The 23,565-nt window shown below is 69.3% G+C and overlaps 4 protein-coding genes across 5 annotated transcripts; 2 read left to right on the top strand and 2 right to left on the bottom strand.

Annotated features, from left to right (window-relative positions):
- Positions 1 to 1,773: 1,773 nt before the first annotated feature.
- Positions 1,774 to 5,067, bottom strand: LOC121107750 (midnolin-like). Its single transcript, XM_040653722.2, has 4 exons — positions 4,884 to 5,067; positions 3,359 to 3,581; positions 2,567 to 2,654; positions 1,774 to 2,290 (listed from the first exon to the last, which is right to left on the bottom strand). Exons 2-4 carry the CDS (start codon positions 3,574 to 3,576, stop codon positions 1,862 to 1,864), a joined length of 735 nt encoding a protein of 244 aa, XP_040509656.1. The 5' UTR covers positions 3,577 to 3,581; positions 4,884 to 5,067; the 3' UTR covers positions 1,774 to 1,861.
- A 6,990-nt stretch (positions 5,068 to 12,057) lies between these two features.
- On the top strand, positions 12,058 to 13,658 carry LOC121107749. Of its 2 annotated transcripts, none has more exons than XR_005842157.1 (2): positions 12,058 to 12,756; positions 12,905 to 13,658. XR_005842157.1 is itself a non-coding variant. In XM_040653720.1 (2 exons), the coding sequence occupies exons 1-2, from the start codon at positions 12,209 to 12,211 to the stop codon at positions 13,404 to 13,406; spliced, it is 1,035 nt and encodes a 344-aa protein (XP_040509654.1). In that variant the 5' UTR covers positions 12,058 to 12,208; the 3' UTR covers positions 13,407 to 13,658. The 2 variants fall into 2 exon arrangements, 1 of the variants encoding a protein (XP_040509654.1); XM_040653720.1 differs by having other exon boundaries at positions 12,058 to 12,741.
- Positions 13,659 to 15,313: 1,655 nt separating this feature from the next.
- On the bottom strand, positions 15,314 to 17,725 carry ATP5D (ATP synthase, H+ transporting, mitochondrial F1 complex, delta subunit; the record flags this gene model as incomplete). Its single annotated transcript, XM_015299951.2, has 5 exons — positions 15,314 to 15,443; positions 16,042 to 16,169; positions 16,594 to 16,682; positions 17,044 to 17,197; positions 17,393 to 17,725. Coding segments are annotated over 4 exons (699 nt in total), but the record flags the coding sequence as incomplete, so codon positions are not given.
- Positions 17,726 to 18,029: 304 nt separating this feature from the next.
- CBARP (CACN beta subunit associated regulatory protein) lies at positions 18,030 to 23,477 on the top strand. The gene is made up of 11 exons (XM_040653597.2): positions 18,030 to 18,063; positions 19,068 to 19,139; positions 19,552 to 19,697; positions 19,803 to 19,864; positions 20,083 to 20,248; positions 20,320 to 20,494; positions 20,602 to 20,730; positions 20,818 to 21,025; positions 21,112 to 21,295; positions 21,478 to 21,988; positions 22,029 to 23,477. Exons 2-11 carry the CDS (start codon positions 19,092 to 19,094, stop codon positions 22,638 to 22,640), a joined length of 2,241 nt encoding a protein of 746 aa, XP_040509531.1. The 5' UTR covers positions 18,030 to 18,063; positions 19,068 to 19,091; the 3' UTR covers positions 22,641 to 23,477.
- Positions 23,478 to 23,565: the final 88 nt, after the last annotated feature.

Raw genomic sequence — 23,565 nt, 5'->3', positions numbered from 1 at the left:
GGGAGGGGAAGGACGCAGCTCCAACCCCCCCCCCCACTCCCCCCCCCCCCCCCCAAGGGGTCCTGCCACGTCCCCGGGGTGTTACGGCCGCTCTGTGCCGGGCTGGGGGCCCGCAGGATGGCCGGGGTGAGCAGCTCAGCTGCTTCTGAGAAACACCGATGAGTCACAGAACGCCGCATTCCCACCTCGCTCCAACGCGTGGCCCTGCGTGACCCCAACCCCCAACTGACCCCCAACCCTGCAGCAGACACCAAGATCTGCCCCCAACCAATCAACCCCACACAGACCCTCAGCCTGCAGGAACCGGAGGGGAAAGGCCAGCACAGACTGCAGGAAGGGGGGAGCGGAAGTGACCCCCCCCCCCCCAACACACCCACCCCCCCCTCCAGCCCTGCAGGCTCTCCAGCCGGGTGCAGCTGTGCTGACAGCTGGGACCCCGGCACCGCTTCGGGGTTTTTCCATGCAAGAAGGACAGAGGGCTGCAGCCCTCAGCCACCATTGAGAAATCGCATTCCTTCGGCCGCAGCCCTGCAGGGCACAACGCGTCCCAACGCGTCCCCAACCCTCCCACGGTCCCCAGCGCGGCCGCGTTGGGCACAGAGACCAGGAAAGGAAGATTCGAGGTCACAGAGAAACAACGGGCACAGCGCCCTGCCGACAGGGGCACCGCCCCCCATACCCCCCCCCCCCCTCCACCCTGCCCCCCCCCGCGGTGCTCAGCTGCAGCACAGCACCGCTTTCTTGCCATCACCACTTCCCGATGGCACCTGGAGGGGTGGTGGCAATGCCCGGCCCCCCCCCCCCCCTCCGCCACCCCCAGAGAAGTTCGGCGCAGCGCTGCCAGAGGATGTGTGACGCAGGCAGAGCCGAGCAAAGCATGAATGAGAGGAGTGGTTTCCTGCCCCCCCCCCCCCCAGCCCCCCCCCCCTCACCCCCCCCTCTCCGCCCCCCAGGTGCTGGCAGTTCCTCCTGCACAGCCCCGGCTTCCTGAAATCACCGACCCCGGAGGAACCGGCGGTGGGCAGCAGGCGTGGAGCTGCTTCCCCCCCCCAGAAGAGCTGCACTGAGAGCTGCATTCCCCCTTAATCGCAGGGGCACCCCAAGCTCACAGCCCCCCCCCCCCCCCCCCCACCCTCATGACCCCCAACACATCCACACACCTCACCGGGTGCTCTGCAGCCCCACTAGGAATCACCGCATCCCCACTGCTGGGGCACACACCAGGACCCCCCCCCCACAGCACAATACTGCAAAGCAGTGCCAAAATCCCCCCCCCCCGAAGGGTCAAAGCCCACCTCCGGCGCAGGACAGATCCGGGCCCACTCAGCCCACAGAGGGTTAAATCTGCTGCCCAAAACCACAGGCACCCAAAGCCCCCCATATGGGGCAGCTGTCCCTCACAGCATCCCCACGGGGGGGGAGGGACACACACAGCCATACCCCCACCACCCCCACACACTCAGCACAGCCCCATATCCCCAACGCAGCGATGCGGGTTCAAAAAAAAAAACCCATTAAAAAGAAAAGCCAACACCAACAGCAGCAGTAACAACAACAACATCAACAACAAAAAACCCCCAAGGCATAAATCCCCTTCTCAAACCCATCCGTGCACCGTCCGGAGAGGAAGGAAGGAGTTGAACAGCAATAATGAATTGACTGAAAACAAAGAGCCGGGGCGGCGCGGCTGGGGGTAAATTCCACCTCGTGGCAGCTGGCGGCTGCGTGCGCACACAGCCCTGGGAACTGCCCCCCCCCAAAGCACAGAACCCCCCCATGGCACAGCCAAACTGCACGGCGACGGTAACCCCGGCGCAGGGAGAGCAGCGCAGCACTCAGTCCTTCCCCCCCCCCATCTCCATCAAGGAGAGGGCTCAGAGCCTCCCAGAGCCATGAGCTCCCTGCACCGGAGGGTAGGTGGCCACAGCCCCCCCCCCCGTCCCCCGCCTCCATCCCAGCCCCCCCACCGCCTGCTGGATGACCTTGGCTGAGTCACAGCCCCACACCCCCCACACCCCCCCCCAACAACTCGAGGCTGTTTGGGCTGCGGGCGCAGCGTGGGACCTCCCCACACCCAGTGACGGCGACCGCCCCGGGCACCACCCTCAGCACTGCCACCCCTCCCGGAGGGGACCGCGGGGAGGGGAGGGGAGGAGGGGACGGGATGGGGCCGGGAGGGGCCACGGCAGCCCCTTCCCATGGAGCTCTTTGTCTCGCAGCCGCTCACCTGAGTTTCAGTTAAGCTTTCCAGCGCTTGCATCACCGATTGCTCCGGCCTGGATGCCTGGGACTGGAAAACGATGGGAAAAAATAGATAAAAAATAAGGAAGGGGGGGGGGTGTGGGGTGTGTGTGGGGGGGAATTAACGTTACAAATGCAGAGAAGGAGGGGGCGGCTGCGCGCTGACGGTGTCACTTCCACTATTTCTACACAGCCCTGAGAACGCAGCCATGGGAAAGCACTGCCGGGTGGCAGCATTGGGGGCTGCCGGCATGAACTGCACGGGGTGTTTGGCACGGATAGGCACACGGGGGGGGGATATGGGGGGGGATATGGGGGCACTCACCATCAGGCCGGCCTCCACGGTGGGCACCAGCGTCAGTTTGCTGCCTTCCACCACCCCCAGGTCCTGCAGCTTCCCGGAGCTGAGGCGGCTGCGGGAGAGCAGAGAGGTCAGCGCGGCCCCGGGGGCGGCAGATAACGCGCTGGGGGGGGGGGGAACGGTGCAACGAAGGCCCCACCAACACCCATAGCCCTCCCCAGCCCCCCCCCCCTCCCCCTTCCTCCAGACCAGGATGCCCTCCCCACGCGGTGACATCGGGCACTCCGGGGGGGCTCCGCGGCTCTGCAATGGGGCCGTGAGGGGCTCCGCGGTCGCTGCGGGCCGGGGATAGGAGGGGAGGGGGGGCTGCGTGGCCGCCCCCAGCGCGGCCCTTTGTCAGACAAAGGACTCCCCCTCCCCTCCCCTCCCCTCCCCGCCGCCCCCCCACCCCCCCGAGCTGCCGCCCCCGGGCTGAGACGGAGAAGGAATGGGGATGCGGGGAGGAAGGGGGGGGGGGGGGGGGCAGGGGGTGTGAGGAGGGGGGGGATGTGTGTGTGTGTGGGGGGGGGGGGGGCGGTGCTGAGGCCGCGCCGCCGAAGTTGAGCGCAGAACAAAGGGCAGCGCCCGGCGCCGTACGGAGCCCCGCGGGCACTGCCGGGCCCCACCGCCCACAGAGCGACCGCGGCGGGGGCAGCGCGGGGCCTCCCGGAGCCCAACCCCCGCCCCCCCCCCACCTCCCCTCCCTCCCCCACCCCCCGGAGGAATTGGGGCCGCGTAGGGGAAGGGGAAGGGGGGGGGGGGGGGGCCGCTCCGTACCTGTCTTTGTGCAGCAGCGCCAGGCGCTCCTTGGGCACCTTAAGGCGCTGCGACAGCCGCCGTTTCAGCCCCTCCACCGTCTCGTCCGGAGGAACGGCCACTTCGTAACGCGCTCCGGTCGTGGTGTGGATGCAGAGGTGGACGGGGCGCTCCGCGGGGAGAGGGTCGCAGGGGGCGGCCCCGCGGCTGCAGCTCCGAGCGCCGGGCTGCGGCTCCATGCGGCCTGCGGGGGGGGGGGGGGGGGCGGAGGGGAGGGGGGAGGGAAGGGAGAGGGGAGGGGAGGGGGGGTCAGTCGGTCGGTGCGGGACAAAGAGCGGCGGACGCGGGGAGCGCCGAAGCGAGCGGTGCGGGGGGGGGACCCTCCGGGGGGCCGCGTTCCCAGCGGAGAACGATTTAAGGAATGGAGATCGAAATCCTTCCTTCCCCCCCCCCCGAATGTGAATAATAAATCCCGGCGCGGGTCGGGTCGGGTCGAGTCGAGTCGGGGGGGGTTCGGAGCGGAGCGGTGCGGGAGGATGGCGGTGCAGCGCCCGGGGCCGGACCCGCCGAACCGGCAGCGCCGCGCACAGCCCTGCGAGCGCCGGGGGGGCGGGGGGCGGGGGCAGCTCCAATGTAGCAACGTCCCGGGGGCGGAGCCTCGCCCTCATTCACTCCGGCTCCTCCGGCCGTCCCGACCAATCCGCGCCCGCACGGTTCTCCGACATCCGCGGGTTCGGCCAATGGGAGGAGAGGTTCGCTTCCCCACGTGGCAAAGTGTGGGCGGGGCCGTCCGGATTCCTCCGCCCACGCGGCTTTAGGCCACGCCCCCTCCGCCCCCCGCGCGCCCTCGCGCCGCTCCGCGCGGCCATTCATAATCCGCGGCCGCACAACAAAGGGCCCCGCACGGAGCGGGGGGGGGGCGGAAAGCGGCGGCACCGCGCGGCGCCGGTGGGGCGAAAGGCCCCGAGAGGGGAACGCGGAGCACCGGGAGGAGCGCTCCCCCCACACCCCACGCCAGGAGCCCCCACCCGGGAAGCGGAGCCGCGAGCCCGAGTGACGCGGGGCGGAAAGGGCGGAGGGGGAACGGCACAGCCGCCGCACCCGGCGCCCCTCCCCGCACCGCCCGGTACCGCCGTTGGGAAGGGCTCCTCCCGCCCGCAGCGCCCCGGCCCGGGGGGAGCGGCCACGGCGGCACCGGGGGGGGCCATGAGTCAGCACGGCGCGCGCGCCCTCTGCCGGCCCCCGCCGCTCCCGAGGGGGGGCACAGCGCCCGGAGCCCCCGCAGCGCCGTTCCGCCCCGCGGTTCCACGGGGCTGGAGGGGGGGTGGGGGGGACGGAGCGGCGCGGCCCCTCCCGGCAGTGAGGGCAAAGCCCCGACGACGTCCCCGCACCCCGGAGCGGGGCTGCACCGCGGTCCTCCCCGGGACCCGCCGCTCGTGGGACCCCCCCCTCAACCCCTCCGTAAATAAAAAGCACCCATCCGCGCTGAAACCCCTCCACGGAGCCGCCCCGCGCCGCTCAGCCCCGCTCCCCGTCCGGCACTCACCGAGCCCGGAGCGCTGCCCCGCGGATCCCGTTGCGATCAGAGCTCGGCTGCCTCCGGCGGCACCGGGGGAAGAAACGGCGGAAAAATAATAAAAAAAAGGCCCTAAAAGTTCCGGGAGGGCGCGGGCGGAGCGGTGCCCCCGAAGCGCTGCCCCGTGCCGAGCGGTCGGAGCGCAGCCTGACGCGGAACCGCCGGGGAGGTGCCCCAAGTTTTATCCCGCACCGCCCAGGGTGGAGCCTGCCGGGGGCAGGGACCGGCCTGGCCCCGCACCGGCCCCGCCAGCGGCCTCGGCGCGGCCGCACCTGCTCCCGGAGGGAGGGAGGAACGGAGAGACGGAGGTGTCCCGGCGGTCCCCCCCCCCCCCGGCTCCCGGTGCACCGGGGGAGGTCGCTCCCTCCTGGGGTCCGGCACAGCCCCTCGGAGCGGGGGGGGGCTGCGTGGAGGGGTCCGGTCCCAGCGCTGCCCCCGGTGCCGCCGCAGCTCCGCCTCTCGGGGGGGGGGGGGCCGCCTCCGCCCGGCGCCGGGGAGGGGACGGCCCGAGGTCGGATCGTTGGGAGCCCCTCGAGCGGTCCCGGAGGGGTTGCGGGGCTCGGGGCGGGCGTAGCGCTGGCGGTGCTCGCGAATCCGGGCCGCTCTCCCCACGGAGAACGGGGCGCGGGTGGGGGTCGGGGCCGGCAACCCCCCCCCGGGAGCTGCACGCCGGGACCGCGGGCTTCCGCCTGACCCCGCGCTGCCCCCGCCGGGCTCCCGCCCGCAGACAATGCCCCGCAACGCGCGGAGGGACACAAAGAGGCCGCGGGAGGAGATGGCCGCGCACCCCCCGTCCCCTCGAGGCAGCAGCGCACGGAGCCCCGGGGGATGTCGGAACCCCGCGGCTGTCGGGGCCGTTCAGTGCCGGCTGGGAGCGGGGGCCCCTCGGGCAGAGGGAGAGCCTTTGTGGCACAGCCCCGCGCCCCCCGCCCGGCCCGGCCCCGCGGGCTCTCGGGGGGAGATGAGCTCAGGCTCCGCTGTGCCATTGTCCCCGGGAGAGGGCCGGGCCGGGCCGCGCCATTGTTCTCCCCGGGCCGCTCGGCCGCCCCTCCGGCGATCACAGCGCTGCGTGGGTGAAAAACCCCACGGGGACGCGGCTGTGGGGACCCCCGGAGCCACGTCGTCACGGAGCGGGGCCTCTCCCGACCCCACGGTTGAGGTCCGCGGGGGGCCGAAGGGACGTGGCGGCCGAGGGGCAGCGCTCGGTGATGGCGCGGGCTGTGTTGGAGCACCCGATGCCCCGCGGCGGTGCCCGCCCCGCAGCCCCCAACCCCGCAATGCCGCCCCCCCCGGAGCACCCGTAGCACGCAGCTGCGGGCGGTGCGTGTGGCTGCGGGTTCAGGTGAAGGCATCCGGAGCCTCCAGAGACGGTGCCGGGAGATCCCAGGGCTCCCAGCAGCCCCGATTTTGTGTGTTTAGTTTATTGGGTTGCCCTGGGAATAAATCGTTAACGACGACGCTCAGACTCGGGCATTAATCGCTGTGCCGCATCGGAGGTCTCCAGAGGGAACGTTCCCCAAACCCCACACCGGAGCTGCTGGGGGAGAGACGACGCGGTGAGCAAACAGCGATGTGAGTCCCACTGCTGTGCGGCGCTCCCCGCTGCGCCCCGCGCTCCGCCCCCCACCCGTGAGCCGCGGCAGAGGGGATGTGGGGTCCCAGAGGACACCGCCGCAGGGCCCGTCCCCACTGCAGGGGCTGAGCCGGGGCACTGATGGCATCTCCGCATCTCCCAGGAGCCCAAACCTCAGCGGGGTTCTTGGAAGTGCTGTCCCTCGAAGGAAGGGAGTTCCCAGGGCTCCTTCTTTGGGGAAATCCCCCACCAGCCCCGGGCTGCAGCTTTGCTCTTTGCTCTTTCCTCCCTCCCCTCTCTCTCTCTCTCTCTCTCTCCTCTTTCTGTTTTGTTTCGTTGTGTTTTGCTTTGCTTTTTTTTTTTTTTTTCCTTCCCCTTTTGGACCGAATTCCTGTCTGATTTTGCAGCTTTGGCAAACGAGGGTTTTATCGCAAGTCTCTGCATTCCCCTCGCAGGCGTGGGGTCATGGGATTAGGGCAGAGAGTGAGGGAAGAGGGAAGGAGGGGAGCAGGGGCTGCTGCTGCAGAGTAAAGCAGGGATGGAGCCCGGGGGACCCGGGGGGGGGAGGGGGGATTGGGGACCCTTTTCCCAGCGCCACTATTGAGCCCCCGACCCGGAGCGGAGCGGTGCCACCCCCCCCATAGGGTGCAGGGCCGGTGTGGGGCACACGGTGCTGAGTTCCAGCAGTGAGTGGGAGCGTTCCCACGGGCTCAGGGCCAGCAATAGGGCTCACAGACACACCCCAGCAGCGCCGTGCAGCCGAACCGCTTCACCCCTACCCATCCCAGCCCATATAGGGGGAGGGAAGGGGAGGTGTGGGGTTTGCAGTGGGGTCACAGCCCCCAGAGCCCCCCCCTGGGATGAGCAGCTCAGCCCCTGAGTCACAGCAATGATGGTGATTTGTGTCACCATGGAGGGCTCAGGTGAGCTGTGCAGTCAGGACTGGCAGCCCCCCCCCCACCCCCACCCCCCCAGCTCTGGGCACGACCCCAAGCAGACCCCCCCCCCCCACCCGGTAGGGCTGGGGGTGCTGTGGGGTGGGTGGGGTCTCTTTGGGCAGCGCTGCGTGACGCTGACGGGCTGTGAACACCCAGGTGTGTCCTTAGAAACGCACAGTCGGCTCCGCGTGTTTCCCAGCCCTTGGGAACGTGTCCTGGTGGCCCCCGGCAGCGTGTCCGGGTGTCACTCCTGGGGACACCTCGGCAGCCGGACCTGCTGACGCAGCCCAGCCTCACCTCTGGGGCTGTGGGGCACCCCACAGCGCTCCACGGGCTCGGCCAGCGCCCGGAGGTGATATATCCCCCGGGACAGGTCTCGGGGAGCAGCCCGCGGTGCGGGAGCCGTTGCCCAGGGCAGGGCTGACCCCCACGCAGCCACGCGGCCTGGCTGTGCCCCAGGAGGGATGGCGAATCCCCCGGATATAGCAGCCCCGGGCAGCCCAGGTGTGGGGCCATACTTGGCCGTGCTGCAGCCCTGAGGCCAGGACTATTCTGGGCACCCTGAGCTCACGGCCCCTCGGAACGCCGCGCTCCGTCCGCGGTGACGCAGGAGAGCAGCTCCATGCCAGCCCTGGCACGCAGCCGACCCCGGGCAGCACCACCCCTCGGCCCCGAGCACCGGGGCTGCGATTTGGCTGCTTCCCTCCGTTGGCATCGGTGCAGCCCGGCTCTGCTCAGCCTCAGCGCTGGAAACGTAGGCTCCCAGCCCTGCCAGGACGGGGGGGCTGCGGGGACCCCTCCTCATGCTGTGGGATGCGGAGCCCCCGATCCCGACGGCCCCTTTGCAGCTCTGCAGCACCCCACGGTGGGATCCGTCCCCGTCCGATCCACTGCACACGGCTGCTCCTCAGCCACTGCCACATCGGTTGGTCGGCCTTAAATCACCGTCTCCAGCAGCCAGACGACACCCAGCCTGGTGGTGGTGGTGCTATTATTATTATTATTATTATTATCGTTATTATTATTATAATTATTGCAAGTGCTTAAGCAAGTCGCCAGCCCTGGGCAGGGGAAGGACCTGTGCCTTCAGCCTCCACGGCTGCGTGCTGAGCCCGACTCCTCAGGTGACCTCAGCTCATAGATGGGGGGGATTCACCCCCCGGAGCCCATCGCTCAGTCCATGTGGGGTCAGAGTGGGGCAGCCCGGTACCGACCCATTGAGCCCCAGCCACCCCGACCCGCCCCGTGCACCCCACAGTGGGTGGGGGCAGCGGGTTCCCACGGCGCACCGTGGGGGATGAAGTCTTCCGCCCCACTTTGGGGCACGACGGCCTCTGCGCCCGTCCCGCAGCCCCACACCTCCCACCCCACAGCTTCAGGGGAGCTCAGTGCACACACGTGGGGGCCCGCGGGGCGGGTGGGGGGCGCCTGCAGGCGGTGCATGCATCCCCGGGCACCCACCCCGCTGTGTCTGCACGACGCACGGGCACAGTGCCGGCTCTGTGTTGGGATCCTGCAGGGCCCAAATCCGTGCCAAGAGCCGGAGGCAACGCCTGGTGTGGGACGGAGGGTGCTCGGGGTGGGGGTGGAGCTCCGTCCCACGGGTGCCCCACGCGCTGACACACAGCACACACTCAGCACGGCGGCATTCCCACCCCTGCGACTGCCAGCGCCCCACTTGGAGCCACACCAGGAATGCGGGCAGCTCACCCATGCGGGGGGCGCCGCGCCCGCAGCCCCCCCAGCTCTTATCGACAGGGGGCCCCATGGCTGCCCCACGCGGGGCGCAGAGGGGTGCAGGCACTGTGTGGCTCCGGGGGGGGGGGGATGCCAGCACTGCTGCTGTGCCCCACACCCGATCCCGTGTGTCGCTGCACTCAGGGCTGCCTCCGGCCGTCCTCAGCTCCCATATGGATGTGGGGCCACGGCTTTATTGTGGGGACGGAGGAAGGAAGTCCTGCACCGATGCAGACCCCGTGTGGTGCCGGCACTGCATGGGGAGCATCACCCCAAGGATGCACCCCATCTGCGGGGCTGCGCTGTGCCCGTATCCCGGCTCAGGGAACCGAGGCTGGTGGGGAAGTGACGTGCAGGTCGGTGAGTCAGTGCGGGGCTGAGAAGAGGTGCAGGAATCCAACCCAGGGCCGGACCCACTGCACCGCATTCCCCACCGCCGCCGCGCTGCGGGGCGACGGCTCAGCACAGCCCGGCATCACCTGTGGGGAACTGAGGCAGCATCGGGGAAGTGACTCACACACAGCACTGGGCTGTTCCACACGGCTCTGATTAGATAATGGGCGGAAGGATCAGAGGGAGCCCGGCAACCCGCGTTAAACCTTTGTCTCCCCATAGCGCCCATAGGTCCCCGTGGGGACCTTGGCCCTGAAGTGCACCGCAGGCGGTCCGGGCTGCCGTGGGCTGTGGGTGGGACGCAGCGCTGCCTGCAGGTTGGGTCTGGGGGAGATACGGTGTGGCAGCGATGGGGTGGGCTGAGATCAAACTGTGTGCGTCCCCAGGAGCAGCGCAGCCCCGCAGAGCCCATTGCATCACCCCGCAGTGCAGGAGGGGCTCAGGGAGGTGCACGGTGGGGGACGTTTGGCCCAACAGCCAAACAAAAGCAAAAGAGAAACCCGGAGATGTGCAGGAAACCTCTGCAGAGCGGGGACTGAGCGGCACCCATTGCTGGGTGCACTCAAAGCAGAGAGAGTCCGCTCCTGGATGGGATGGGATGGGATGGGATGGGATGGATGGGATGGGATGGGATGGATGGGATGGGATGGGATGGGATGGGATGGGATGGGGTGGATGGGATGGGATGGGATGGGGTGGATGGGGTGGGATGGGATGGGATGAGATGGGATGGATGGGATGGGATGGGATGGGATGGATGGGATGGGATGGGATGGATGAGATGGGATGGGGTGGATGGGATGGGATGGGGTGGATGGGATGGGGTGGATGGGATGGGATGGGATGGATGGGATGGGATGGGATGGGATGGGATGGACACCCAAAGGAACACAGCCACGCAGAGCCCCCCCACCCCCACAGCCTGGCCCTGGGGGGGGCTGTTCCCACAGTGCAGCTGGGAGAGGGGATGTGGTTCTGGGCCACGGCAGTGGGGGGGGCGGGCTGTGACAGTGCTGCTCGGGGGCCACTCGGGGTCCCTCATCCCACACTGCTGTGTGCATGGATGGCCCCGCAGCACGAGGGGGAGCAGACGGGGTCAGGCTGAGCAGCTGCCGGGGATGTGCCCGAAGGGGCCGTGGGTGCACAATGCCCCCATTGAGGTGCTGCGGGGGGGGGCACCCAAGGTGGCGGTGGCAGAAGGGACTCCAGTGTCACGCCAGGCCTCAATCCCTGCTATTTATACCCGGCTCTCCTGCACACAGGCGCCCTTTGAGGCAGCGCGGATGAAAGCGCGGCGCGGGGGCATTCCTGAGGGCAGCTCCCCAACCCCCCAGCTTCCCTCCCCCCCCCAACCCGGCCCCTGGCAGGCGCCAACCCGCCAGGAAAGGCCCCACCAGCACCGGCAGCTGCGGCCACTTCCTCCCCACGAGTGGGGGGTGTGGGGCTGCATGTGGGGCTGGATGTAGGGCTGGACACAGGCTGGTTGTTGGGTTGGATGTGGGGCTGCATGTGGGGCTGGATGTAGGGCTGGACACAGGCTGGTTGTTGGGTTGGATGTGGGGCTGCATGTAGGGCTGGATGTGGGGATGGATATAGGGCTGGACACAGCGCTGGATGTAGGGCTGGTTGCTGGGTTGGATGTAGGGCTGGATGTAGGGCTGGATGTGGGGCTGGATGTAGGGCTGGATGTGGGGCTGGATGTAGGGCTGGATGTGGGGCTGGATGTAGGGCTGGATGTAGGGCTGGATGTGGGGCTGGATGTGGGGCTGGATGTTGGGTTGGATGTGGGGCTGGACGTGGGGCTGGACACAGGGCTGAATGTGGGGCTGATTGTTGGTTTGGATGTGGGGCTGGATGTGGGGCTGCACGAAGGGCTGGTTGTTGGGTTGGATGCAGGGCTGGATATAGGGCTGGATGTGGGGCTGGGTGTTGGGTTGGATGCAGGGCTGGATATAGGGCTGGATGTGGGGCTGGGTGTTGGGTTGGATGCAGGGCTGGATATAGGGCTGGATGTGGGGCTGCATGTAGGGCTGGTTGTTGGGTTGGATGTAGGGCTGGATGTGGGGCTGGATGTTGGGTTGGATGTGGGAATGGATATAGGGCCGGACACAGGGCTGGATGTAGGGCTGGATGTGGGGCTGCAGCTGGGCACTCACGGGAACCTCTTGGCGTTACCCCGGTGAAGCTGCTGGGGGCAGCAGAAAGAGGAGCCTCCCAGCTCCATCGCCAGCCCCGGCCCCACACGGGGGTCCCACCGTGCACACCTGGGCCCGGCTGAGCCCCCCCCCCTGCATTGCAGCACCCGGTCGGTCGCTGCAGCAACCACTGCCAGCTCCGGGCCTATTTTCTGAACCGGGGCCGCCGTGGGAACCTGGCTGCCCGCCACCTCATTCCGCTCGGGCTCTCTGGGCCGCCTTTGTGGCCGGCATGGAGCCCAGCTGGCAGCCGCTTCCTCCTGCCCCCCCCCCCCCCCCCCCAATCCCCCTGCCCTGCGTGGGTCGTGGTGCCGGGCAGGGGGTGGCGGAGGAGGGGGGGGGGCTTCGCCGGGACCCCCATTGCAGCACTGCACATCCCGGCCACGGCGGTGACCCCAACGTGTGCCACAGCGTTGGGTCAGCTCTGCCAAAGCTGTGTGCCAGCAGCCACCCCGAGCCATGGCACCGCGCAGTGATCCCCTGCGCCCGGCCGGGCACCCGCAGAGCACAGACAGCATCCAAACCCAGCCGGGGCTCCTGCACCCATCGCAGCTTTCTCCCTCCATGCATTCAGTTTCCTCCACACCAACCCCCCCGGCTGACCCCCCCCCCCCTCTGTACCCTCCCCCCATTGCATGCGTCCGGATGGGACTTTCCCCGTGCGCGGGGACAGGGCAGTGTGTGTGGGTGGCGGGCGGGGGAAGAGCATTTTCCAGCGTTGGAAACCAAGAGGAAAACAGAGCGCGGGACAGAACGGTGCAGGTTAATCATTACAGCAGTGCTCCCCCTGGAGAAGGAAGTTGCGAGGACGTGGCCTTCAGCCACCCAAGGGCGGCGTGGCGCAAGGACACCCCGCGCTCTGCTGCCCTTCCCACACTGCGGTGCCCTCCGGTGCCACGAGGCCTCGATACGGGGCGAGGAGCTGTGCCCCCCCCGCCCCACAGAAGCCCCCAGCCCGGGGCTGCTCCCCCCGGTTGCCCCCAGACCGCGACGTGAGGACAGGCAGTGTGGGTTTGGGTTTGGGGGTGCGTTTGGGCAGGGCTGGGGGTGGCTCTGCGCCACGACTCAGTGCCACGGGGGGGATCCTGGGGCTGCCGCAGGGTTGGGGTGATTCTTTTTTCCCCTTGGAGAGCTCAGACTTTTCCCCTCATTCAGGATCCGGGTGGGACCGTGGAAACACAGCAAGGCTGGGCACGGTGGGGGGGGGGGATGGCAGCGCTGGGACCTGACAGCAGCGCCCGGCCCCTCCCGGAAAGCGCTCCCCCAGGAGCAGAGGCGCCGGCAGGGACGCGATGCTCTGCTCCCCACCCTCCATCTGGCAGCAGGAGATGTAAGTCACAGGCAAAAGTGCTGGGTGGAAAGGAAGGACGCGGCCCCGCTCACGCAGCTTTCCAGGCAGCCCATCCCTCCGGCACGCATCGCTGCCCGCCGGGGGTGGGGGGGACGTGAGGCAGGCTGTGCCCGGGCCTTGGCGTGCTGCTGCAGGGCTTCCCTTGGAGCACAGCACCCTGTAGTGCTGCAGGGCCCCACTGCCTGCACCCCCTACACGGCAGGGAAGGGGCTTTCGCCCCACCTGCACGGGTGGACGCTGCAGGGATGCCGGAGTTCTGGCACTGCGGGCTGTGCTGAGCAGCTGAACCACACGTCCCCGTGCTGAGATACATTGGAGAGGAGAGGAGGGGACGATCAGCCATGGGATCGCGCTGTGGGGCACACAGCCCCAGCTCTGCAGCACCGACCATGGGTCGCAGCACTGCCCTGGGCCTGGGGAGGACCCCCGCTGTTGCCTGCAGCCTCAGCCCCTCTCCCGGCATCCAGGTGGGCAACGGGGGAGGGAGGATGAGGTGGGGGGGTGGGGGGCAGAGCAGGGCAGGCAGAGCCCGCAGCACCGGGGCTGAACCCCCCCCATGCACAGGAGAGCAAGCGGGCACGGAGAGACCCCCCCACCACCCCCACCACCCCAGATGTGGGGCAGAGCTGAGCCCTCCCCCCCCAACTACCCGTCCCAGCAGGCAGCACGCCGCACCAAGGACCCCTCCCGTCCCGACGGAGCCGGCGGCGGGCAGTGGGAAGAGCCGACGCGAGGACGCTGACGGAGACACTTCTTTCCCCCCCCCCTCCATCCTAAAAATAGCAGCCGGCCGTTCCCGGCTTCCCGGCCTCGCCAACGCTCCTCCATCCGATGACAAAACGCAGCCACCTTCCGTCGGAAAGAGAAGCGGCCGCGTGTGCGCCGAGGGAGGGCAGAGCGCAATGCAAATAGCAGCCGGCACCGAGGGCAGAGCGGCCGCCCGGCCCCCGTTATTCCCGAGCCGTTTTAATGAGAGCTCATTGAGGCTTCGCTCACGCACAGAGCGACGTCTGACCTTCAGGAGAGAAAGGAAAAGGGAGAAAGGAAAAGGGGAAAGAAAGGAGCGGGAGCGGCTCGGAAAGTGGGACCGGGCTGAGCCTCAAATAGGCTCAGTGTCAGGACTGGGAGGCTTTTAATAAGCTCCTGAGCGAGAAATCTAACACCGCAGGCACTATTTTTGATCACTTGTCGGGGGGGGGGGGGGGGAAGAGGGGGGGAGAGCGAGAGGAGGGGGAGGAGGTGGCGGTGAGGAGGCAGCAGAGATTTACATCCTGGGTGGCAGCACCGAAAATAACCGAGTCCCGCTGCGTGCGCTCCATCAGCACGGAGGGATGAGGGGATGGGGAGGGGGGGCTGCCGTGTGCCGTGGGGACAGCGGACCCTCAGCCCCCCCCCCCCCCATCCCGTGCTCTGTGAGGCAGAGGGAACCTGAAATCCCCGCTGCAGGCGTGGGGAGGACGGCAGTGAGCTCACAGCCTCACAGCAGATGGTGCCGTTGGCAAAACGCGTCCTCAGGCGTCTGGTGGGGGGATTGGGCCCCTCGGTGAGCCACGCTGCGCCAGGAAGCAGCTCCTGCCCACCCCAGGGGATACCAGGGCTGCCCCTCAAGCAGTGCTGAGTGTTGCACAGCCTCAAAGCGAGGGCAGCTTTGGTGGAGCACCGCCAACACCCCCAATGCTGCACCGACTGAGAGGCTCCCACCACCCACAGCAGCTGCTTCCCTCTTGCACCGAGCCTGTCTCCAAGGAGCAGAGGGAGATTTCCTCCTGCTCTGCATGCCACACACGCAGGGGAAGCGGTGACAGCCTGCAGCAGCAGGGAGAAGGGTCAGAGCTGGGCAGCTGCTGTCCAGCTGCAGGAAGGACTGTGCAGAAACAACAGTCAATGTGGTTCCTGCAGCAACGGAGTCTGGAGGCTGAGCAAAGCTGGGGGAGGGCGGGGGAGCCGGGACAGGAAGCCTCCGGTACGGACCTGCAGCACCCTGCAGATTCCTCCTCCTGTGCTGCCACAGTCCCGGTGGGTTCCTGGAGGCAGCACAGGAAGGGGAGAGCCATCAGATCTGCCTGATGAGCCTGGGGCGAACCTCCCACGGGAACCCCCAATGGCACCCCAGAACAGATCTGGAGGTAACACCGCAGCGGGGGCTGCACCCTGCACACCCTGCCCCATACCCAGCTGCGTGTGCTGCCTGGGAAGAAGGTGACACCACGAGATGGGACTGCATTTCCTTTTAATTGATCAGAGCCGCTTCTCCGCCTCCGTTTGTCCCACACCATCTGTACAAACGGGGAAGCCAGAACAAGGAGGACAGTCTGGGGTTTTTCTAGAGCGTCAGTGGGATTCCTGCAACACACACAGAGGCGGAGTCGGTTTGAATGAATGCGGGGTGGGCTCAGCAGAGCAATGGATCCCAATCTGAGGGCTCAGCCTCGCTGCGAGGAAACGAGAGCCATTGGGTGCCCCTCAGACCTGTCCTGAAGGGCCAAAGGTCAGCGAGACCAGAGATGAGGAGATAGCGCTGCCCTGCTGTAGCTGCTCCGGGGAGAGGCCAGCAGAGCTGCAGTGACTCACCTGCCAGGCACAGCACAGCGAGCCTTCCCAGCTGCCAGCACGTGGGAAGGAAAGGGGTGAGGCACAGCCTCAGCAGGGCACAGGGAAAATGGGCCACGAGGTAAGCAGCCTCGCCTCACCTCCCCCGAGACAGAAGCTGTTTGTTTGCAGTGGAAGGGAGTGTACACGGAGCAGAGGCTGCGCTGCTCCCTGCGGGGCCCCAGGAACACAGCCTGCCGCATGGCCAGCCCGGGGCTGCCCGTCCCAGCGGGGCCCCACTCGTGACCGTGGGCTGTGCCCGGCCCGGCCCCGGGGTTGCTAATGCTGCGGCTGCCACCTAGCGGCCCCGGGACGGCCCCGTGCTCCCCGGTTGGGAGACAGCCATGCTTACCTCCGTTACTCCAAGGCTTTGACGAGGGCCTCGTTGGCTTCCACTTTAATCTGGGCTTCGGCCCTAGCAGCTTCGTCGGAGGCTGCAGCCATCTCTGAAACGGCCTTCTCCAGGTTTGATTTTGCAGTCTGAACACGGGAGCACAAGAAATGTGTCACCGGGAGACCAGAGCGGGACAGGGGCCCTCAATTCCCCCCTCTCCCTCACTGCAGTCAGCCCCACACAGGCCGTGTGTTCACATGCTGGGCTGGCCCCTTGCATGCAGGCCCTGCTGGGGGAATGCTGCTCCTGGGGTGAAGAAGGGTGGGGAGGGGAAGGATCACATCTATCCAAGGGCAGGGATGCAGGCTGGGGCAGGGGGCAGCAATCACAGGGCTTCCTCTCCATGCAGTCAGTATGGAGGAGCAGCCTTGGGTGGGGAGTTGGGTCTTGGCAGGTGCTGCGCAGCCACAGGAAGGCCCCGAGGTGGCAACCCCACACGAGAGGAGTGGGGCACGGAGCCCTCCATGCGGGATCCCGGCTGCCAGGCCCGGGCTGCTGTGCCATACTCACAGCCAGATCCAGCATGTCCATCGTCACCGCCTCCTCCGCCAGCACCTGCACTGTGGAGTCTGCATTGACCGTGACGGAGCCGCTGCTCACTGTGAGGAATGGCAGTGGGTCAGGGACTGCTGCGGGGGTCAGCACGGGATCGGCCGATGCTGCCTGATGCCTCCTCAGACAAAACCAGACCCCAGAGTTGACCCATGACATGAACCACGCCCCACGGCAGCGCTCAGCCTGGCGTTAAATACGACAGAGGTGCAGCAGAGGGACGTCTGTATCCCTTAAGCAGAATAAAACTCAGCCCCAAGCACACCCCCACGGCGCATCCCCTCTCCTAAAGGGGACACAGCACTCAGCTGGGAGGGCAGCAGCCCCCGGAGCCGCAGCAGAGCGCACCCCATGGCTGAGCTCCCCCCGAGGGTCCCAGGGATGCCCCCCCCACTCCCCAACTCTCACCGAAGTATTTGGTGGCCGTGCCGTCCTCGGCGTACACCGTCACCACGCCCGGCTTCAGGACCTGCAGCGTGGGGACGTGGGAGGCCAGGATGCCGAAGGAGCCGGTCAGGGTGGGCACGTCCACCTGCTTCACGGTGGTACCGTTGTAGAACACCTGGGAGGGGGAGGGGAGGCGTCAGAAGGTCGCGGATCCACAGCACGGACGGGCGGGAGGGGCCCGCGGGGTCTGAAGGCCTTTGGGTCCGAAGGGGCCGCCGGGCGGCCTAACGCCGGGCTGGGCCAAGGGCGGCCTGAGGCCTCGCTGCGGTCCCGTCCCGCACGGCGGCCTCCGACGGCGTTGGGCGCGTACCTGCGTGGGAGAGGCGAAGGTGAAGGCCATGGCCGCGGGCCCGGCCGCAGCATCGGCGTAGGAGCGGGCGCGGGGCGGCGGCAGCGCCGCGAGGCGGAGGAGTTGGCGGGCGCGGATCATGGCGGCGGCGGCGGCGGCGGCGGCGGCGGCGGCGGCGAAGGGCGAGCGGACGGCGCGGGGCGGGCGGCGGGACTGCAGCTCCCGGCGTGCTTTGCGCCGCGGACTACGCGGCCCGAAGGGCAGCGCGGCGGCGGCGGAAGTGACGTCATCGCGGCCGCGGGGGCGCCTGGGAGCTGTAGTCCCGCGCCCCGCCCGGTTGTTTACCCGCGGCGTTTACCGTAGGGTCGGCTCCGTGCCCGGCCCGGGCTGCGGGTGGGGGCGGGGGCGGCGCTGCGGGGCGGGCGGGGGCGGCGCGGCGCTCGGGGCCGGGTGAGCGCGGGGCTGCGGGACGGGCAGGGCCGGTGGGGGGCGCGGCCATGCGGGGTCGGGGTGCGGGCGGCGCCGGGGTGCGGGCCGGTCCGGCGCGGGCGGCCCCGGTGCAGGCGGGCTCGGGGCAGCCCCGTCCCCACGTGACGCCCGCACCGCGCGGGGGCGGCTCCGGTTCATTCATAAATCCCGGGGCCGCCCGAACCGCACCGAGCGCGGCGGCGGCGATGGAGCCCCGGCTGTAGGTGAGTGCCTCGCTCCCGCCGCTATCGCGACAGCGCCTATCGCGACAGCCGGAGCCGGCCCGACCGACGGGAGCGCGCCCCGCACTGCTGCGCTCGGCGGCGCCGGGTGCTCCGGGGCTGCTGTCACCGGCGCCGCGCGCATCCCTCCCGCACCGCAGCCCGCATCCCGGCCCCCTCCCTGCCCCGCAGCTCCGCTCCCCGGGCAGATCCGCCCGCCGGGCCCGGACCCCGGGGGGGGGTTTTGGGGGGGGGGCATCGCGAGGGCAGCGCGGGGACCGTCCCCGGGCGCAGACAATGGCCGCGCTGTTCCCGCCGGGTCGCCATGGAGACGGAATTCCTCCATCATCGCCGATCGGCGGCGGCGTTCCCCTCTCGCCCCGGGCAGGGGGTCCCCGCGGTGCGCCCCCCCCCCCCCCTCCCCACCCCGCGGTGCCCACCCCTCCCCGCTGGGGGCTGCCCGGGGCCGGGCGGGATCGGGGCTCTCCCCGCCCCCCGGTGCCCATCGGGGCCGGATCGCCCCCCTCCCCCCCCGCCGCCAACCCCTCCCCGCTTCATTCACATTTTTCCCTGACCCCATTTCGGGCGCTTTGCCGCGCCCCCCCTCCACCCCCCCCCCCCCCGTCCGCAGCGCAGCCCCCGGGTGAGGAACGCGCGGACGGGGGCGGCGGACACGCGGCCCCCGGGGGGGGCTCAGCGCTGTTCCGAGGGCTGCGGGGTCCGCACCGCCGCAGGGCCGGGACCCGCTCGTCCGTCTGTCCATCCGCCCCCGCTGACTCAGGCGCTGTCACAGCGCTCGGGGCACCCACCGCCCCCCCGGCCCCACCCCCGCCCCTCCCTCCCGCTCCAGCCCCGACCACTCCCTCCTCCATCCCTTATCCCGGGCCCTCCCCTCGGTCCCTCCCTCAGCTCCGCGGTGCCGGGCAGGGCCGGGCCGGGCAGGACCCCCTCCCGGTACCACCGCCCCCGGCCCCACCCCGCTCCCCCTTTGTCTCGCACCGGCCCAGGACGTACCCGGGTTGGATCGGACCATGAACGATGACCCGACCCCGTGGGACAACGCGACAGAGAGCAGCACGGTGAGCAGCGCCGGGGACGGGGATGGGGTCTGAGCGCAGCGGTGGGAATGGGGTGGGAGCTCAGGACGCGGCTGTAGCGCCGGGTACCGGGATGGGCACGGCAGCATCCTTCCCTCGGCCATCACCCAGCTGGCAGCCCCTCCTCTGCCCCACTCAGCCGCCGCGGACACGCGGAGCTGTGGGGCTGAGCGCGGGGGGTCCCATCCCCATTCCCTCTGGGTGTGCTGCTCAGCCCCCCCCCCTCCCCGGGCTGCGGTTGCCGTGGTGAAGGCAGCAGCAGGCCCGGGGGCGGCGGGGGAGTGCACGTCTCAGGGGAGCAGCACGGCAGCAGCCTCCGGAGGAGCCCCCCCCCCCCAAATTAAAAAGCACACATCCCCCCACACAGCATCTCACCCCTCCCTGCCCCACGCAGGCGCTGCCCGGCGAGGTGTCCCCCCAGGATGGCTACGTGCTGCTGCTCGCTCTGCTCTCCATCTTCATTGGGGGAACGCTGGTGCTGCTGTCGGGAATCCTGATCGTGTGCCGCCGCTGCTGCGAGGCCGACCGCCGCCACTCCAGGTGGGTGGGACGGGCCGTGCTGTGTCCCCAGGGTTGGTGGCACCGCGTGGTGCTGCTGCGGTTCGCTATGGCGCGGGGCTGCTCTGACCGTCCGTCCCCCCGCAGAGCCAGCGATGACCCCGAGAAAACCACCACTACATACCTGGATGACTCGCAGCCGGCCCAGGGTGAGCGTTGGGGATCACTGCCCACCTGCGATGCTGCTTCCTGGGGGGGGGGGGATGGGGGAAGCGGGTCCTGGGCTGCCCCCTATTCTTGGTGCTGATGGGCTCTGTGCGTCCTCCGGCCTCTGTCCCAGCAGCCGCCATGCAGCGGTGCGGTGAGTTCATGAGCTGTGCCGCCGCGGGGGGGGCTGTTGGCTGACCCCTCCCTTTCCTCCCCGTAGATATCACTATCAAAGTGGAGGACCCCGAGTGCCTGTCGGCCTCCAGCTACCGCGATGCAGAGAGCGAGAGGTTCCTGTCCTCCAGCTCCTCCAGCGCGCGCCGCGTCTCCTTCAACGAGGCTGCGCTGTATGAGCAGGGCAAGAAGACCCAGGAGAAGGGGCGGAGGTGAGGGTTGGGGGTCGGGGGGGGGGGGCTGCAGGTTGTGGGGCCGCCCCCTGACCCGCTGTGCCCCTCAGGTACACACTGACAGAGGGGGATTTCCACCACCTGAAGAACGCCCGCCTGACGCACCTGCATCTGCCCCCACCCGCCCTTAAGATCGTCACCATCCATGAGTGTGAGTCCAGCGAGAACAGCCTGGCCATGACCCCCCGCCGGCCCCCCCCCAAACCCGGCCTCGCCATCTTCCAGGTGGGCACCGGGGGGTGGGCATAATGGGGGGGGGGGCTGAAGGGTGGCACGGGGATGGGGCTGCGGGCGCAGAGCTCTGTGCAGCCCCTGATGCGCTCTGCTTGCAGCCCCCTGGGGGGGCCGTGCCGCAGCCTGGCCATGCCGTGTGCCCCAGCTCAGCACTGCCTGGAGACACCTACAACTCCACGGCGGGAGGGAGCCCCGCCACCTCCTCCGACTCCGGGGAGGGCCCTTCGGTGAGTGTGGGGCCGGGGGGGGGGCCGGGGCTGTGCATGGCTGCTCCCGGGGCTGAGCCACCACTCACGACCCCCCCACACCTTCAGTTCACCGCAGCGCCCCGCACTGGGAAGGGGCCCATGGTGGGCAGTGCCAGCCCTGGGGAAGCCCCCCCGGCCCCCACGCAGGGCCCGGTGCTGCAGTTCTTCACCCGCCTGCGCCGGCACGCCAGCCTGGACGGGGCCAGTCCCTACTTCAGGATCAAGAAGTGGAAGCTGGAGAGCACCCAGCGGGCATCCAGCCTGGACACCAGAGGTGGGGGCCGGGGAGGCTGGGGGGGGGGGCTGTGCCCCTCTGCAAGGATGCGACTGTTCCCCCCCCCCACCCCCGCACCCCCGCAGGGTCCCCCAAGCGCCGCCAGTTCCAGCGGCAGCGTGCGGCCAGCGAGAGCATGGACCAGGAGGACCGTGACCCCCACCAGACCGACATCATCCAATACATCGCCCACACCGACGACGTCGCCTTCCACCCCGCGGGCGGCCCCTTCCTGCCCTCCCCCAGCAGCCCCCCTCCCTCTCTCGGCAGGTATTTTTCAGTAGATAGAGGGGATGGGGATGGAGGCGGGGATCCGTGCATGGCGGTGGGGGGGGGGGGGGTCCCACCTTTAGGGGGCGACGGGTTCGGGTGGGCGCCGGGGTCCGCACGGTGGGGTCCGCAGCGCAGCCATGGGGGCCGTCCCCGCCGTGACCCCGCCGCCCCCCCCGCAGGTTAGAGCCGGGCGAGGACGGCCCCAGCGAGGCGGCGGCCCCGGAGCAGCGCAGCGTCGGCCACGACATCTGGAGCCTCCGCGCCTCGCTGGAGCTGTACGCCGCGTCCGAGCGCAGCAACGACCAGGACTCGGTGCGCAGCGACGGCGCGGACAGCGTCTCGTCGGGCGGCGCGGCCCCGTGCCCCTCCTCCTCCCTGGACGAGGCCGAAGGCCCCGACGAGAAGCTCTGGGCCCGGCCCAAGGCGGAGGAGTCGGAGCCCGGCACGCGCAAGCTGCTGCAGATGGACAGCGGCTACGCCTCCATCGAGGCGCCGGGCCGGGGGGGCGAGGAGGGGCCGCCCGCGGACCAAACGGCGTCGGAGAAACGGATCTGCTTCACCAGCGCCGGGCGGAAGGGCACCATCTTCGAGAGCTTCGAGGGCCGCGAGCCCGACGAGGAGGAGGAGGACGAGGAGGAGGACGAGGAGGACGAAGCGCGGCGCGGAGCGGTGGGCGGGGGGCGGCCCGGCGCGCACCCACAGCCCCCTGGCGTGGTCCCCGTACGGGCAGATGCTGACGGGTCGGGACGCGCCGTCGCCGCGGAGGGATTACAGCATCGACGAGAAGACGGACGCGCTGTTCAACGCCTTCGTGCGGCACGACCCGCAGTTCGACGAGTCCCCGCCGCGCGGAAAGCACCGCTCCCGCACGCACCTCCGCAAGCAGTGGCAGCACGCCAAGCAGTACAGCGACCCGGGGGTGCGATACCCCGCGCTGGAGCGGCACCGCACCCCTCTGCGCCGCGGGGACAGCGCCAACTCCCCGCTGGACGGCCGCTTCCACGGCCCGCTGCCCCGCATCGTCAGCGCCGGGGACGAAGAGGCGGCCGAGGCGGACGGCGGCGCCGCTCCGCTGCCCGAAGCCGACATTCAGGTGATCGTGGAGGAGCCCGGAGAGGAGCACCGGGCCGGGCCCGAGCGCGGCGGCGGGGAGGAGTGCCCCGGACCCGGGCGGTGCGTGGGGCCGCGGCCCGGCGCGGAGCTGCTGGACAAGATAACGGGAGGCATCGAGGAGCGGCTGTACGGGCATCTGCGGAGGGAGGCGGAGGGGCTGCGGGCGGAGACGGAGAGCGCGGTGGCCGTAACTGCCGGCGACGCGCCCCCCGACCGCAGCCCCGCGTAGGGCGCACGCGGTGCGGGTCCGCGCGTTGTGCGGGGGGCTGAGCCTCACCGCGGGGCGGCGTCGCGCCGGTACGGCGGGGGGCGGCGCGGAGGGGACCGTTCCGCACCCGCGGCGGTTCCTACGAGCAATAACGGCGCTGTGCCCGGCGCCGGCACCCGGCCCGGGAGCGGGGGGCGGCCCGCGGGGCAGAGCGGCCGTGAGGTGGGGGCCGCCCCCTCCCCCCCACCCTCTCCCCGTCGAGGAAGGCGACGTCTCGGTTCGCGCGGGCGGGTTGGCTTTGGACGGAGGGATGGGGTTTTTTGGGTGTTTGCGTTCCCGAGGACGGGTGGCGAACGGAGAAGGACCGAACAGCCCCACATCGGCCCACGCGGCGGTACCGGGGGGGGTGGGGGGTGGGGATTGAAGGGGGGGCGGCGGCGGTGCCCCCCATTGCATGCGAGCACAGAGGTCGGGCCGCGCCTTCCCCTCTGCAGAGCCTCTGCCCGAAGCACCACCTCCAACCCCGCGTTTTTAAGTCTATCAATGAAGGAAAAGAAAACCACCAAAACCAAAAGCAAAGGCTGCGAGTGCTGCGAGCGCCGTTCTCACCGTGCGGGGTCTCCCGTTCCGTTCCAACCCCCCCCCCCCCCCCCCCCCCCCCCGGGACCCCCCCAGGAGCAGAGGAAGGACAGGAGCCCACCTCTCGCTTTTCACTTTATTTTTTTTTTCTTAAAAAAAAAGAAAAAAAAAGGAAAAAAAAAAAGGAAAAAAACAAAAAAAAGACGCTGAATGCACCCATTCCCTTTTCCGAGCCCTTTACAGCATGCAGGTTTAATAGAGTTTTGCTTTGTCGTAATACCTGGGTTGGTTTTTTTTGTTGTTGTTTTCCTCATCTGGTTTATTTTAAACACATCACGATGTGTAGGAATCTCTAAATATACCGCAA

This window comes from Gallus gallus, chromosome 28 (genome assembly GCF_016699485.2).
Source record: "Gallus gallus isolate bGalGal1 chromosome 28, bGalGal1.mat.broiler.GRCg7b, whole genome shotgun sequence".
Classification (NCBI taxonomy): Eukaryota; Metazoa; Chordata; class Aves; order Galliformes; family Phasianidae; genus Gallus; species Gallus gallus.
Note: the sequence above shows the minus strand (reverse complement) of the source record. Positions and strands in the feature narration are given on the sequence as shown.

Bases quoted from the DNA above. Each gene is read 5' to 3' on its own strand.
- LOC121107749 (XM_040653720.1), top strand. From the start codon at position 12,209: ATGGCACCGCGCAGTGATCCCCTGCGCCCGGCCGGGCACCCGCAGAGC. The intron at 12,742-12,904 runs GTGAGGACAGGC...CCCCTCATTCAG, and splicing joins GGTTGCCCCCAGACCGCGAC to GATCCGGGTGGGACCGTGGA.
- LOC121107750 (XM_040653722.2), bottom strand. From the start codon at position 3,576: ATGGAGCCGCAGCCCGGCGCTCGGAGCTGCAGCCGCGGGGCCGCCCCC. The intron at 2,655-3,358 runs GTACGGAGCGGC...GCTCTCCCGCAG, and splicing joins GCGCTGCTGCACAAAGACAG to CCGCCTCAGCTCCGGGAAGC. The intron at 2,291-2,566 runs GTGAGTGCCCCC...ATCGTTTTCCAG, and splicing joins CCGTGGAGGCCGGCCTGATG to TCCCAGGCATCCAGGCCGGA.
- CBARP (XM_040653597.2), top strand. From the start codon at position 19,092: ATGAACGATGACCCGACCCCGTGGGACAACGCGACAGAGAGCAGCACG. The intron at 20,495-20,601 runs GTGGGCACCGGG...CTCTGCTTGCAG, and splicing joins CCGGCCTCGCCATCTTCCAG to CCCCCTGGGGGGGCCGTGCC. The intron at 21,026-21,111 runs GTGGGGGCCGGG...GCACCCCCGCAG, and splicing joins ATCCAGCCTGGACACCAGAG to GGTCCCCCAAGCGCCGCCAG.